The sequence below is a fragment of the Vidua chalybeata genome, chromosome Z (genome assembly GCF_026979565.1).
Source record: "Vidua chalybeata isolate OUT-0048 chromosome Z, bVidCha1 merged haplotype, whole genome shotgun sequence".
NCBI lineage: Eukaryota > Metazoa > Chordata > Aves > Passeriformes > Viduidae > Vidua > Vidua chalybeata.
The window spans coordinates 18,170,481-18,185,558 of NC_071570.1; the positions used below are offsets into that span (position 1 = coordinate 18,170,481).

The following is a 15,078-nucleotide window of genomic DNA, read 5'->3' on the forward strand; positions in this document are numbered from 1 at the left end:
TCTCCTAGCAGTTTGTGGATTTTAGAATTACGAAAATGCTTACCATGCATACACACATCAAGTTCTGTGCCTTTTATTAGTAACCCTAATGTAGCACCCTTCCTCAGTCTGATGCTGAGTCTGATCGTACCAAACCTCCTGATTCTGAAGGAGAAGGAGGAGTCTCTTCACATTTAGTCAAGATCAGATTTCTTTGATTACAAGAGAAAAAATAAATGTTACAAACATGTTTTGCCTGACAAATCATGTCCTATCTTATATGAGTTGGACATTGTATGTTGTAAATCTGTGCAATTACAATCATGCTTTTAAATGTATGTTACAATGATTTAATGAGACATGAACTTGATGATAAAAATTATTTAAATTTTAAGGTTGTGTAGAGGGGAGGCCTGGGAGAACAAAGACCTTCTGAATTCATACATGATACTGTAGGATGGAAACCAGCTTTGTACCAGTAGGTATATTAGGAAAAAAACAGCACCAAAACAAAACAAAGAGACCCTACCCTACTTGAAAAAAAGATCAGCCTGATAAAGGTTCTGCTTCAGATTATAAAAGCAAATAAATATATATATGTTATATTGTATTTCTAGTATAGCTAAAGGACAACTTCCCATGAAATAGTGCATTCCTTTAGAATTGCAGATTTTCATAATTTTTTTTAAACATTCCTATTGTAACCTACATCAAAAGGGCAGCTATGTTTCTTGTGTCTGACTATACATATGCATTATAAAAAAGTGAGTCTACTGTAATTACCAGTTTGCAGAGCGAATTCCTGCAGGGTTTGTACTCTCCCCATTAGTAAAAGAGATAAGTTGAAATGTATTAAAATTTCACTGTACAACTGGGAGTTTTTGTTCACAGTAAATGTGGTAATGTTTCTTCATTGCTTGACTGTTTGTGTTTAAATTTAGGCAGTGTGCCCAACAGGGACAAAATTATAGGATAAAGCTATGTATAAAAGAAAATCCTTCTGAGAAAACCAATAACATTTCTCCCTCCACTGCCTGCCCCCCTTCTCCCTCTTTTCTCTCTCTCTCTGGTTTTATTACATGTATGTATATATGTATATATTTATATATATATATGTATATATATATATATTTAAGTTCCATTCTGGCCAAAGAGAGACATATTTCACACTTACTGGAACTCTTCTCTCTCCTAAATGAGATAAAGGGATAGAATGTACTTTAACAAATATTTGTGAAAAAATATCCATTGCTTTGTTTTTGGGAAATACCAAAGAAACAAAATTTGGAAGTTATGTTAATAAAAGAAATGCATATTTAAGTAATGAATTACTTCATCTAATGAAGAGTTTTTTTTTCACCTATTAGTCTGGCTTTTTGGGGACAGGACAAAAAAACCTAGGTGGTTTTCTTCTTATTATTTGCTTATAGTGTCAGTTTAGTAGCTGACAGGGTTGGTCACTGAAGGAACAGTGCAGGATTGAGTATTTTATTAATGTAAATAAGAAGTTACTGCTTTAGTGTATAACTTAAGAGCAGGATACATAGTATGGAGTTTTCACCTTGAAGAGAGAGAAAAGATTATTTTCTTTTTAGAATTATTTTCAAAATAATAAAATCTTTCATCATAATTCTTTCATGTAACTTCTGTAGAACCCATATTTATCTTCAGTGGCTAAAATGCAGCACAGTGCAGTGTAAATCCACGTAATTCTTTTTGCCAAATTGAAAACCCATACTTTAGGATCCAGAAAGCAATAATGTCTGAAAAGGAAAGAAAATCCTGAAAGACAAAACTTCCTGAAGAGCAGATCAGACAGTAAACAATGTATTTGTGATATTATTTAAGGAGAATTCTTGAATAAACAGACAGAAAGAAATAGCTATTCCATGGGTCATGCTCTATTTTACTTTATATCAGATCTTGCTTATTCTTTAAATTTATAGAAAAAGTGGAAAATAAAAAATCTGATTTTGCTAGCATAATTTTGTGTGGACATTTCCATTTTTATAAGGTTCCCTATTTACTTGTTAGAAGTGATATATTCACTTGTAATTTTTACTGAACAGACTGAGATTGATCAAAACTAATCTACAGATTATGAGTTATCTAAACACCTTTAAGACTTTTAACATTCTTATCATCTTCTGATTGATTTGTGGAGAAACAATAGATGAAGAATAGATATTAGGCTTAATATATTTGTTATTTGATTTAGTAGATGGAAGTAACTCTTTTTCGACTACTTAATAATTACTGAAAAAATCCTCTAATGACCCAATAGTCCACATAATGTTAAAAATTGTTGACAATTTCCTTCCATGTTCATGCTAGATCCACAGGTTCTATGTCTTTTTTAAGATGCTAAAGGGAAAAAAAAAAAAAACAACCTATTTTTAAGCATATTTAGTTTTAATTTTTACATTACAAGTTTAGAATTACTGGTTTACATACTTTATTCTGAAACATCTCCTATAAGGCAGTAGACGTTTGTTTTGAATAGCAAGGCTGACACCACACTATTAGAATATATATACTTTATAGTATATATATGTGTGTGTATATATATATATATGTATATATATATGTATATAAATTACTTTACAGTAATATATATAAAAGAATATATATACTTTATAGTATATATATTCTTATCATGAGAATATACTTTCTCCAATTCGGTTGCCAGAAAGATGCACTTGTTTTCTGGAATACTGTCACCTGGACTTTTCGTAGAATCATGCGATGATGGAGAGGTTAGGGGAAGGAAGGAATTTTTAAATATCATCTAGTCCAACCCTCTGCCATGGGCAGGAACATCTTCAACTAGATCGGGTAGCTCAGAACCTTGTCCAGCCTGACCTTGAATGTTCCCAGGGATGAGGCATCCACCAACTTTTTGGGCAACATGTGCCACCCTCCTCAAATAAAATTTCTTCCTTGTATGTAATCTTACTTACTTCCTTACCCTCTTCCAATTTAAAACTTTGTCCTATTGCTACATGCCCCTGTAGAAAGTCCCTCTCCAGACTTCTTCCAAGCCCCATTAGGTACTGGAAAGCTGTTATATGTACTCTATGGAGCTTTGTCTTCCTCTGTCTGAACTATCCCAATTCTCTCAATCTTTCCTCATAGGAGAGGTATTCCAGCCCTCCAATCATTGTGGTCCTTATTTGGACTAGTTCCAAAAGGTTCATGTCCTTCCTTTGCTAAGGACTCCATAGACAAATGGAGTACTCCAGGTGGGGTCTCACTAGGGCAGAGTAAATCACAGGTCCAGGGCAGGCCAGTAAAACCAGTGGAAGCAACTTACTTCCTGTGGTCTCTGAGACAGTGAGTTGTGGTTACTTGAGATGAGTGCCTGGGTGTAGCCTGCAGTGTCATTCTCTAGAAAAGCCGTGGTAGAGAAGGGTATGTGAAACTTCTTACGGGTGCATCTGTGCATGTTGGATACCTGCCTGACACTGACTGCTTCCTTAGTAACATGTGGCTGAACTCCAGTGACTGAGAGTGTTGGTTTCATAGCAGAAATCTGGTTTTCATCCGTAAGAACAAATATCTGTGTTTGCTAACAGGCTTTTGGGCATAGGCAATCTCATTCATAAATCAACTATGTTTTTTCTTCAAATTTTAAGCAAAGAAGCACTTGTCAGTCTTAATTTTTTCATTGCAAATAGCTTTGATGCCTGAGACCCTCAGGCTTGTTTTGCATGCTATAGAAACATAAGGTGATACTGTACCTGCAGTATTTGTATAGTATCTTGTAGGCAGCCCTGTGAGCTGAGTGTCTAGAAGCAGTATAAAGCTCAACAGACACTTCCTGAAACATAAAACATATACTGTGCATTCTATTTCTCTAGAAAATTCCAGGTAGCATTCCTTAACACAGGTGTCTACTTTTACTGGTGTCTGGGGTAGAACTGAAGAGCAGCTCCTAAATTTATGCAAGACTACAAACTATTTTTTTTTCTTTCTTCTCATTCCCCATTTACTTAACAGCTCCTTCTCAAGAAGACTTGAAAAGAGTTTTCTAGCATGCTTAAAGACTAGGTTTTCCTTACTCCAGGAAAAGCTGTTTTATCCTGTTAACAGCTTTCTCTCTTGTTAGCATCCTTCCCTTCATATTATATTAGTAACTGTTTTCTTGAGTGCTACAGAGAAATATAATAATATTATTAGCTTTCAAATTGTATTTACTGAAAATAAATACAAGCAAGAAACAATAATAATATAATGTGATGTGAAATTGCTAATAAAACACTGCAATGCAGTGAATAACTCAGAAGATATTTGAGTACCTCTCAATGGGAGAGAGATTAAAAATATCATAGCATTACATGAATGTTTCAGACCATTCAAATGCAAAGTAAATTCCCCCTTACTGTATTTTGTTTTGGGAAAAACATTGTTAGGTTGTTAGTATTGAAGTTAGTAATGGTCATATATCAATTAAAGTTATTTTCTCTAGGTGATTCCTATATAAAAATTTACTAATGATAAATAAAAGTGAACTTGTATCATTAAAAAAAACTGTTAAAATTTTTGTGCCAGCAGAAGAAATAATAATGCTGAGTGTTTCTGCCTTACCTTTTCCCTCATACCTCACCATGTTCTGTGAGCAGCTTATTATTAGCCTTATCTCTGAAAAAGTATATATTAGCATTACTCATTTTTTTTTTTCAGATTGGGCAGTTATAGGTTGAGTGGTTAAGTAAATTCATCTATTGGAGTAACAGATTCAGGATCAGTATCAAGGCATTCCCCCTCTTCCTGTCCAGTGTTTTGGCTTCTGAATTACTGATACAAACATTTTATCTGAGTTTCAAAATTGTCATTTTTGTACCAGAATTGCATGATGGAGGTATATGGTCACGTTGCAGAGACAGAAATACTTCTGCAGAAATGTTTCTGCTACATTCTGGAGAAAGTGCAACAAGCACTTTCACCCCAATTTTCCCTCTTTCTTATAAGTTAAAATGTACATGAGAAGGGGGATAATGAATCCCTTGTTTTATTTTGCTTGTGGGTTTTTTGCTTTACCTAACTGTCTTTATCTCAACCCACAAATTTTTTCACTCCTACTTTTCTGATTTCTCTCCCCCATCTCACTGTGAAGGAAGTGAGCAAACGTTTGTGTGGGGTTTAGATGTCAGCTGGGTTTAAACCAGAACAGCTCCTTATAATACCATTCTCATTGCAGGAAGGTGATATTGTGCATTTCCTAAATGTCAGGATACAAATGATCCTCCTTTTGGTGTTCATTTGAAAATAAACTGTATTCTGCTCTTGATTTGCCAGCTATTAAAATAGTGCGATTTCATCTGGATCTCTACAGCAGAATTTTTGCTGTGATCTTTTAAAAAAGTATTTAATTGGCAGGAAGAAAGTATTTATTTGGATTCATAAAGTAGCAAAGAAGAGGAATGAGAGATTTTTAGGAGCTTTTTAAAGAACATACATGTGTTCTGAAAAAATAAAGAAAAAACTTTGAAAACTGTATTATGGTACAGTCCTGCACTCAGCAATTATGTCATATAGACATTATCTTCTTAGCTTTATAGCAAAGAAACAGAATGAGAAAATTAATGGCATGCAGACTTTCTGTTAAAAAAAAAGTGTTGAAACATTTGAAGAACTTATCTGTTGTCTTCTACTTCATAGTGTATTCTATCATGAGTCAACATACAGCAAAACAAGAGTGGATCTGTGTTTCTCCTTAGTCTTACTCATTAACTTTGGTTATTTTGATGTGCCATCATGTCTCAATATCATCTACTTTATAATGGCTTAAAATTATTCTCCTAATGACAGTTCAGTAAAATATTAGTTAAAAATTATGTCATTTTTATTTGCAATGGAGAGTAAAACTGACAATTTTGACAATGGATAGAAAATGTTAATTTTACATGTTGTGTTTGGGTTTCTCTTAAAGCTGAGACATAAGCTGCAAAAAGTGTTTTTTGCTTCTAACACTTCTCATAATTTCATGCAAATATTTCATTTATTAGTATACAATACCTGAATGGTTATTAGTTTTAAAAACATAAATGAGATTATTTACTCTGCCAATTAAATATGGAAAGTTCTTGCCTGTGTATCAAAAATGCATAGAACTTGTGAATTGCCATTATACAAAATATTTATTGTTCAAAATCTAAATTTCAAGTATACATATGTGTATATGAACCATATCTGTTCTTTACATGTTATCCTTCTTCTCCCACACTGTCATCCCCTTCATGGTAGCTTATTGACTCTCATCTCTTGGAAGCTCTGCAGAACAGCCAGAAAGATTGATTTTTCCATTACTGCTGTAGGCTATTTCTATTAACATATGAATAATATTTACTTTTTAGATATAATAAAATCACCCAAACAATACTAAATTAATATTCTTGGTCTGGGAGAAACCCAGGGAAGTCAGGTCTAACATCTTTTAATAGCCATACAAACTTAAGCATTGGTGTACTGATATCATGCATTAATATTAAGCAAAGTTCCAAAGCTCTTTTTGCATTATACTTTACAGGAAGATCTCAAAGAGAGCTGCAGGAATATTTCTCAATGTCAATTTTAAAATTTTAGGATTTAAGGAATCAGCAATATAAACTATGTTCAATTATTCTGCTGAAGTCCAGCCCATTTCCTGCATACGTCCTCAAAGGCCATTGTTATTTTGACAGGAATACAAGAAGCAATGTGTTAGGAACTCAGTGAAAGGGATGTATAAAAATGTCTGAGAATTCCTGCTAACTGCAGGCCATTGACATAGTAAAATATAACAGCATGCATATTTCAAGGAGGTGTATGCAGGAAACAGTGTCTTGTTGTGTACTTAAGGTGTTAACCTGCAAGTTAACTGGCAGCCTGGTTGCATATCAGCTAATACACAGGAGACTGTGTCTTCTGACTGTAGTGTTCCTTTCACTATTCACTGGTTTCTTTTCTTTCTATTTTCTTTCTGGCTTTCTTGGGGAAGGAAATTCTTGAGGAAAATCTCAGGGAAAATTTCTTTTTGTTTCCCTAGAAAATAGTGTAGTATATAAAGTCCCATTGCATAAACATTTTTATCAAAATCTTGGGAAGGCAGAATTACAGTGCATGTCTTGTGGAATGCCTAGCTAAACTCTTTCAGAAGCACTTTCTGACAAAATTCTAACATTGGTACACCCTTGGATTTTTATACCTACACTTTAACAGGTTGGAACAATGGTTGCAATATTAGCTGCTACATCGAAGATCTTTTTATCATCTCCACTTCCCACCCCATCCCTTTAAAATTAAGCAGTACCAGATGTCCAACCACAGTTACACCAACCCACTCAGCTACCTACAGGAACACCAGCTACTGTACCTTAAAATCCTGCTGCTGAGGAATAGAGGTCTGCATTAAAATTGCGTTCTTAGGTTAAACTATGCCACATTCACCTTCAGCTGCCCTTCTGACATTCCTGAGCCTGTTGCACATGCTGTCAGTGACTTCTATTCCCAAGTTAAGTAGTATTGAAAAACAGGTGAAAAACACTGTTTATAATTGTGATGCATATCTTTGTAAGGCTCAGTGAATTTTCTGGTTGCATTGTGAAGGTCTTAAAGCACATTACTTTCTTTCATGTTAATGAATGTTAGTATTCCGATGCTGTGTGTAGGATCACACACTGTTTTTGGCATCTTGAATTTCCTGTCACTGAATTACATTGGCTTCATGCTGGGTTTTGTAGTGATCTCAGGTAGTTACAATAATTCTGAATTAGCTAAGAAAAGTGCAAAATTAATCTCTGAAATAAAGATAAAATTCTATTGGAGACTTTCAATAGCCTCTACTACTATAGAATGGCTCCAAATTTATGTTGCATCTGCCCTAGCAACACTTAATGATATTGTTGTGTCTGGTTGTTGTTTAGGGAGTGTAGGCATCAGGCTAACAAAATGATTTGCCCAAGATCATGCCAGAACATGAATTAGAATGAGTATTTCTTATCCTAAATGAGCAACTTGCAGTTTGAGGGGTAATCGTCATCATTCAGAAGTATGCATGGGATTCTGTGTGGTGGAATGAGAATCTACTGAAACCAAATTACAACCTGGTATCAATATACAGCATTGGCAGAAAAAGCAGCCAAGTAAGGCCCCCCCTCTGCCCCCCCCTCCCCCCAGTTTATAATCTATAGTGGCTAAATGGGTAATTTTTGAATGGGTGTAATAAAACTTAAGCTTCAACACTGTATTTCAGGTTCAAGCTGAATCAAATTTTTACTGCAACCTGTTGACCTCTAGGCCAAAAGTGGATAGGGTTGTAATGGAAATGCTGATGAGCTTTAATAAAACAACTCTTCCAAATGTCAAGAGTTTGATCTAGTACATGTAGTGCACTATATTACATTACTGCTCTTCTTACATGTACTGTAGATGACACATGAAGAAATCAAAATATCATCAAATGCAACCAATGTATGTCACATCGGTGTAGAGATCTGAAAAAGGTGGTGAATGTGAGAAAATCTTCTATGGTAAAATAAAAATATCATTTTGAAAGACCTCCTTCTTGCAGTACAATTAATTACTGAGTTCATTAATTAATGAACATATTAGCAAAAGAACACCATTACTGACCAGTGTAGTCTTGATATATTACCAGGTCAATACACTATTGAACATGAAACAGGACCTTCCAGGAGATTTTTTTTCTCATAACCCACAAACATATATATTATACCTGCATGGTCAGCACTTCTTTGGTACCCTTATATTTAGTATTACTAATTCTTTTAATCACACATCCATAGAGAAATATTTTATAACCTGGCTAATGAGTAATTGGACAGGTGACATTGGGACTGAGGCCCTGAAGTGTCAGGCATAATAGAGCAGGACTTTCTTCCCTCACTAGGTTTTTGAAAGTAAAAGATTGTAAAGGAGCAGACAGGATAAGATGAATAAAGGACTCTTGTAACAGAAATTTCTCAGAGAAATACAGATTTTAAATGCATCCATGAACTATAAATGTCTTTACCTTTCTTCAGATGCAGATAAATAAGTGAAGGGATCAATCGTTTAAAATAATTCTGAGGCTTTTTCATTGTCAGCAGCCAAGGAGCTTAGCCATGCCAAACTAATGCTGAATGTAATTTATTTAAAGTCACTACAGTTAAGATAATTATTTTTTGTATGGAAAATATGTGTAAGCTTGTGTATTAATTCTTCAGAAGAGGCAAGAGTCTTCATAATTCTTAGATATCTCTGTGACAATGTGTACCAAACACCCTTCCCCCACCTTAGCCCCCAAGTAATCATTGATTGCATCTAAATCTATAGAGGTATCTTTTCCTGGCAGCTCTGGTAGTTACAGTAGATTGTTAATCTGTGAATGATTAGAATAAGCCTCATTGTCTCAGAAATCTCCATGCAAATTACATCTAAATGCATGCCATAAATTTATTAGTAGCAGTTTGAAGTGCACAGGTTATCTTCTACACTACTTAAAAACTCTGTTACATTAGAAAGAGTCCCATTCCATTTATATTCACTTTTCTGTGGCTGTAGCTAGCCCTTGTCAAAGTAAACCTGTGTAATTTTTGAAATAATTCTAAAAATGAAGATGAGAAAGTCTGTTATTAAGGAAGGTGTATTATTAAGCAAACTTGAGATCTCTACATGGGACTGGAGTTTTACTATTCCTTCTTTAAAAATGAAGGAGTTTTGAGAGGTAAAAGGTTGTTCCTAGACACTGGAGAAAGTGAAACATGTAAAGGGAAGTTACAGGATGTTTTTTGAAACAGTTCTATTCTTGTACCTTGATCAGTTTATTGTTTTGGGAACACATAAAATCCATTAATTCTTTCTGCAGCAGAGTTATGTGTTAGGTGAACCCCAAAAAGAAAATTCAAAAATAAACTTTGGATTCCATGAAGGAAGGGGAAATATATTTTTGGTTCTCCTTTCCATAGGTTTTTGTTTCCTAATTTTTATCTGGATTTGAAACTGGTATGCTCCTATGGTAAGACATCCCTAGTAAATTTCTTTCTTTATGAAATCAGTGTAAAATCAGCATATTTATGGAACTCCTACAGCATCCTCATCCTACCATTTTTTTCTTTTCCTAAAGAAAATAGAGCAAATCTTAAAAAGATTTCAGGAATTTATTCATCTCCATGGAATGTACTGACATGTGATTTTGAAAGAAAATTACTTTCTACTTAAATTAGGAGCTAGGCTTTGAATGTTAGAAGGCTGGGTTTTTCTGTCCAGTTCATATCATTCCAGCTATCACAACAAATTTGTACAAGCAGGAAGAAATACATTAACATGTGTTTTCTGATTATTTTTCCAGGCCATCCGCTGTACACTGGTAAATTGCACATGTGAATGTTTTCAGCCAGGGAAGATTAACCTGCGTACCTGCGATCAGTGCAAACATGGCTGGGTGGCACATGGTAAGAAATATCTGTTCTGGGCTTGTTTTTTCAATTCTTTCCATCTTTACCAGTATTTTTAAATAATAAGAATTGGATTGATACAGACAATAGTGGTACCTATTTGTCTACATATGCATGTGTGCACAATCTGTGTTTATCCTTGTGTATGCATGCACATGCTTATTTTACAGCAATTTGTACGATGTAAAAGTAGGAGTCTGTTATTGTGGTAACAGCTTCAAGTGCCACTGGAGTTCAAAAGCTTGTGTACAACTCAAAAGAATATTCTAGCCTCCAGAAAATAATGTAGTTCCTGTAGGACTTAACGGAAAGGCAAAAAGTTTACAGAATGGTTGCATAGCAGAGTTTGTATTGCAAAGAAGCATCAGCCAAGAAGTCATGGGGCCAAATAGAAATTCAAATTTACCAGTGTCAGACATTCAGATCTCACATATTGAGAGTGTACCCTATATGGCAAAGAAAGTCTGCATATGTGATTTGTGAGTTGAACCTCTCTTCCCATGTTTAAATATCTTAGTAAAGAAGGATTAGAATTAACAGATCAGGCATGAAAGGCACAAAAGGCATAAAAATTCACAGAGAGACCTTCAGTAATATTTATCATTTTCTACTTCATGTTCTTAGAAGGGTTTTTTCCTTGATAGTCATTATTAAATTAGCGTGAGAAAGCAGGAGAGAGCTGTAGACAACATTAGAAGGCAAATAAGGAAGATACCTAAAATGATTTAATGAAAGAAAAATAGAGAGGGGTTGGGGGTGGGGGAAAGAAAGATTACTATATATGTGGAAGAAATTGCTGTTAAAGTTTTCTTCTCATGATGTAGACTATTGTTACCTAAGCAAGCACAGCCCTCACACCCCACTTATGCCAGACATTGGGGGGCTTATATTCTGTGAATTTTATTTTATTTTGATGAGAACTTGGGTGAAAAGTTAGTACTTTCCTCCTAAGATACATTTGATCTCTATTTATTTAGTTCATGTCTGTGTGGTTTTGTGCTTGAGTATGCTGACATATGGCAAGTGTGAATGCTCAAAAAATTCAACAGCATGTATTGACAGAGAAGTTGTTGTTCACATGTATGGAAAGAGAAACAGGTATGCAGGAACCATGCAGTCTGTGTCACTGCCTAACATTGCCTCCAGACTGCCTAGAAATGCCCTAGCACCACCCATCTGGTAGCTGGTTATAAGTTTATTGTATACTAGATTATCTAGGGACATAGTATATCTTCGTTACTCTTATTTCCAGAAAATTATTTTCAGTCACTGTATATCCAGATTTACATTTCTTAGAAAAATCACTAAACCTCGCAAAATTTGTATAGTTCTGGCACTCTTCAGGTTTTGTGTAGAATCAGCATCTGAGTGGAACTGCTGATTGGAAAATAGGGAAGCACTGTCTAGGTGTTTTCCAGGGTGTCCTCCTGGTGAGCAATAGAAACTGAGAGTCTCGCACTTTGATTTTGGCTCATGGCAATCCTGAATTTTCTTTTTAATCAGTGCATTTTGGAAGAGTTTGGAAGAGAATAATCAGATTTTCCTACCTGTGATGTGATTGTTCTCTGTGAAGTGATTAAATTCAAAATCAGATTATGACAGCGATCTGAGATTACCTCAGTGTATATAATGGAAATGTCCCTGTTTTACAAATCCAGAAAGTTGAAAGCAGAACATGATGATTTGGGATACACTACCTGCTCCTGAATGCTTAACATTCCAAAAAGAAAAACTTAATACAGCTATATATTATTAGGAAGTGTTTATTTTGCTATTGTGCCAAGTGAATAATGATATTCTTTTTCTTTTTGTTTTTCTTTTTTTTTTTTTTAGTGCACTTTTTGTACATTCATCTGGAGTACTTACATTTTATGGCAGAGTGAGACAAATCAGATATATGTTTCATATACATCAAGCGTGGTCTTGTAAATTATTTTCTGGACATAATGATGTATCTCTTTCAATTCTTGATCTTAGCTGTTTTTGAGAATTTTGAGGGCAGCATTCAGGAGACATATCAATTCACTGCACTGTAGCACCTGGGTTTCAAAATGACTAAAACCAGGTTCACAAGTCCTTTACTTTAAAAATGTTAGCACAATACTTGCAGAAGTTGTTCCTTGAATGCAAAGAGTATTTCCTGTTGCTTTAATTGAAGGGTTTCCTTATGATTTTTATTAATGAATTTCAACTCAGCTCCTTGACACATGATGTAGTGCTTTACTGAATGCAATTATCAAAGAATAGGTGTTTCCAACAGGAAGTACTGTGCTTATTCAGTTCTGATAACCTAGAATCATAATTAACTGAATAGATCAAAAAATAGCTTAGAACTGCATTCTACTCATGCTGTACTTGACTAATCTGTGTGTAGTTAATTCATTTTAACAGATGCCATTTAAAACATTGGAATTCTTAGAGGGAGGAGGAAAGGGCATACAGCCACAACTGTACTATTGCACTTAGCAACTACTGGCCTGTTTTCTTCTCTCCTGCTCCCATTGTCTTTCTCACGTTTTCTCTGGCTCATCTAAAATAAGCTGCGCACATATTGAAAGAAAAGGTTTCCTACAAGTTCAGATACACCTGTCTGGATTTGCCAAACCTAGGATTGCAATTATATGAACAAGATTACATTGGAAAGTACTTTTGTGGCCAGATAAGTGTTTCTGTTGTTGAAAGTTCAGCTTATCAAATTTTGACCCCTGTACGACAGTAGCAATCCTACCATCAGTGGTTTTAACGCCAAAACCAAAAGCTGCGCAGAGCTTAACAGAATTATCAAGTACTGCTGTCAATCATGGAGAGTAGGTTAGTCCTAGTATGAATCTCAGAGTATTTTAAGGGATTTAGGTGACTAGACTGTTTCCATTTGTTTTCAGCTAAAGCTTGGCTTTCATATTGTCAGGTTGGGTGGGGATTTATTTTCCAACCCAAAAACTAAATGGTTTAAATTGGATAAGCCATTTCTTAAACTTTAAGAAGTAAACAGATAAAGACTGTGACTTCTTTTTTTTTTTTTTTTCTTTTCTTTTTTTTTTTTTTTTTAATGGTAAAGATACTTTGTATAGTCCATACGGAAAATAAAATCTCATCAAAAACCTAATAGTCAATTTTTAAAGGAGAATTTATTTTAACCCAGGCAATTGGTATTTTGTGGCTTTTAAATAATATGGTACTTCGGTGGCTACAAAAAATAATGTGCTTGATTTGTTCTCCTGCCGTATTTTTGTATTAAAAGAAGCATTCTATCCTTTGACAATTATAATGACATTTTACTCTCTTTAGCACGAAAATCACTGAAACTTTATTGGAAATAATGAAGAAAAACTCATGCTATTTGCCATGCATATCCTCTAGCTGAAATATCTTTGCCTATAAGGAAAGAAATTAAAACAAGTCTGCAGTAAAAAAGTGTTAATTTAATTGACTTTGTATTTTGTCTTTTGTATTTGTCTCTGATGTCAGAATAACAATTAGCATACTCCTAGCAGAAACACTCTTATTATATCTTGTCCAACAGATCAAGAGACACAACATAGTATCAATCAAGTACAATCTTACCTACTCTCATAACTGTTTTGCTCAAAAAAAAAGTGTAAAGGTGACCTAAGTTATAGTGGACTAAAGCTATTATTTTTGATATTCATTTTACTTATTTTAGTTTCAATATCCCCACAAAAACCCAAACAAACAAAACAAAACCAAATAACCCCCCACAGTATAATAATAAGTTTGTGTGAAATCATCATCATCTTGTTTCAGATACAATCAGAAAATTAGAAATGACAGTTTTTTGTCTTACCCTGAAATGAGTCACTGGTAAAACTCAGATCAACAGCGTGTTTCTGGTATACGGTGCATACTTGGACCAGCTGAATTTTATACTAATCAATCTACTCTAGGAAATTAACCATCCTCTAAACATTTTTGCTCTCCCTCTTCTTTCTTTCTTTCTTTTTCTTTCTTTTTTTTTCTTTCTTTCTTTCTTTCTTTCTTTCTTTCTTTCTTTCTTTCTTTCTTTCTTTCTTTCTTTCTTTCTTTCTTTCTTTCTTTCTTTCTTTCTTTCTTTCTTTCTTTCTTTCTTTCTTTCTTTCTTTCTTTCTTTCTTTCTTTCTTTCTTTCTTTCTTTCTTTCTTTCTTTCTTTCTTTCTTTCTTTCTCTCTCTCTTTCTCTCTCTCTTTCTTTCTCTCTTTCTCTCTTTCTTTCTCTCTTTCTTTCTCTCTTTCTCTCTTTCTTTCTCTCTTTCTCTCTTTCTTTCTCTCTTTCTCTCTTTCTTCCTCCCTTCCTTCCTTCCCTGAACTTCCCTTCCCTTTCCTTTCATTTCTTTTCCTTTCATTTCTTTTTCTTTCTTTCCCCTCTTATCGAAAAATGTAGGCCTTAGTCTTCTAATGGTCTTTGATGTCTTTTCTTTTGCATCATGCCAATCAGCTCAGTTCAGGGCTCAGCTATTCATTCAAGTAAGGTTTAACTCTCTCTAAGGTATGGTGAGGCCATATACAGCCCCATATAAGGATTGGTCGAGTGTTCTCTCCAGTAACTTTGAGATTAAGTTCTGTTTGTTATAATAAAATTATTTTTCTGACTAAAAGCTGCCGTACAGCGAAGAGTACTAGTCAGAGACTTCCCATGTGAGTTACAATTTCACCTTGTAAATGAATTT

The 15,078-nt window shown here is 34.5% G+C and overlaps 1 protein-coding gene across 1 annotated transcript in view; it reads left to right on the plus strand.

Annotated features, from left to right (window-relative positions):
• The window catches only part of BNC2 (basonuclin 2), a 230,626-nt gene that overhangs the window by 105,053 nt on the left and 110,495 nt on the right, over positions 1-15,078 (plus strand). Inside the window, exon 2 of the mRNA XM_053932013.1 lies at positions 10,310-10,412. Within this exon, the coding sequence (XP_053787988.1) occupies positions 10,310-10,412 (103 nt within the window). The remainder of the gene's footprint in view (positions 1-10,309; positions 10,413-15,078) is intronic.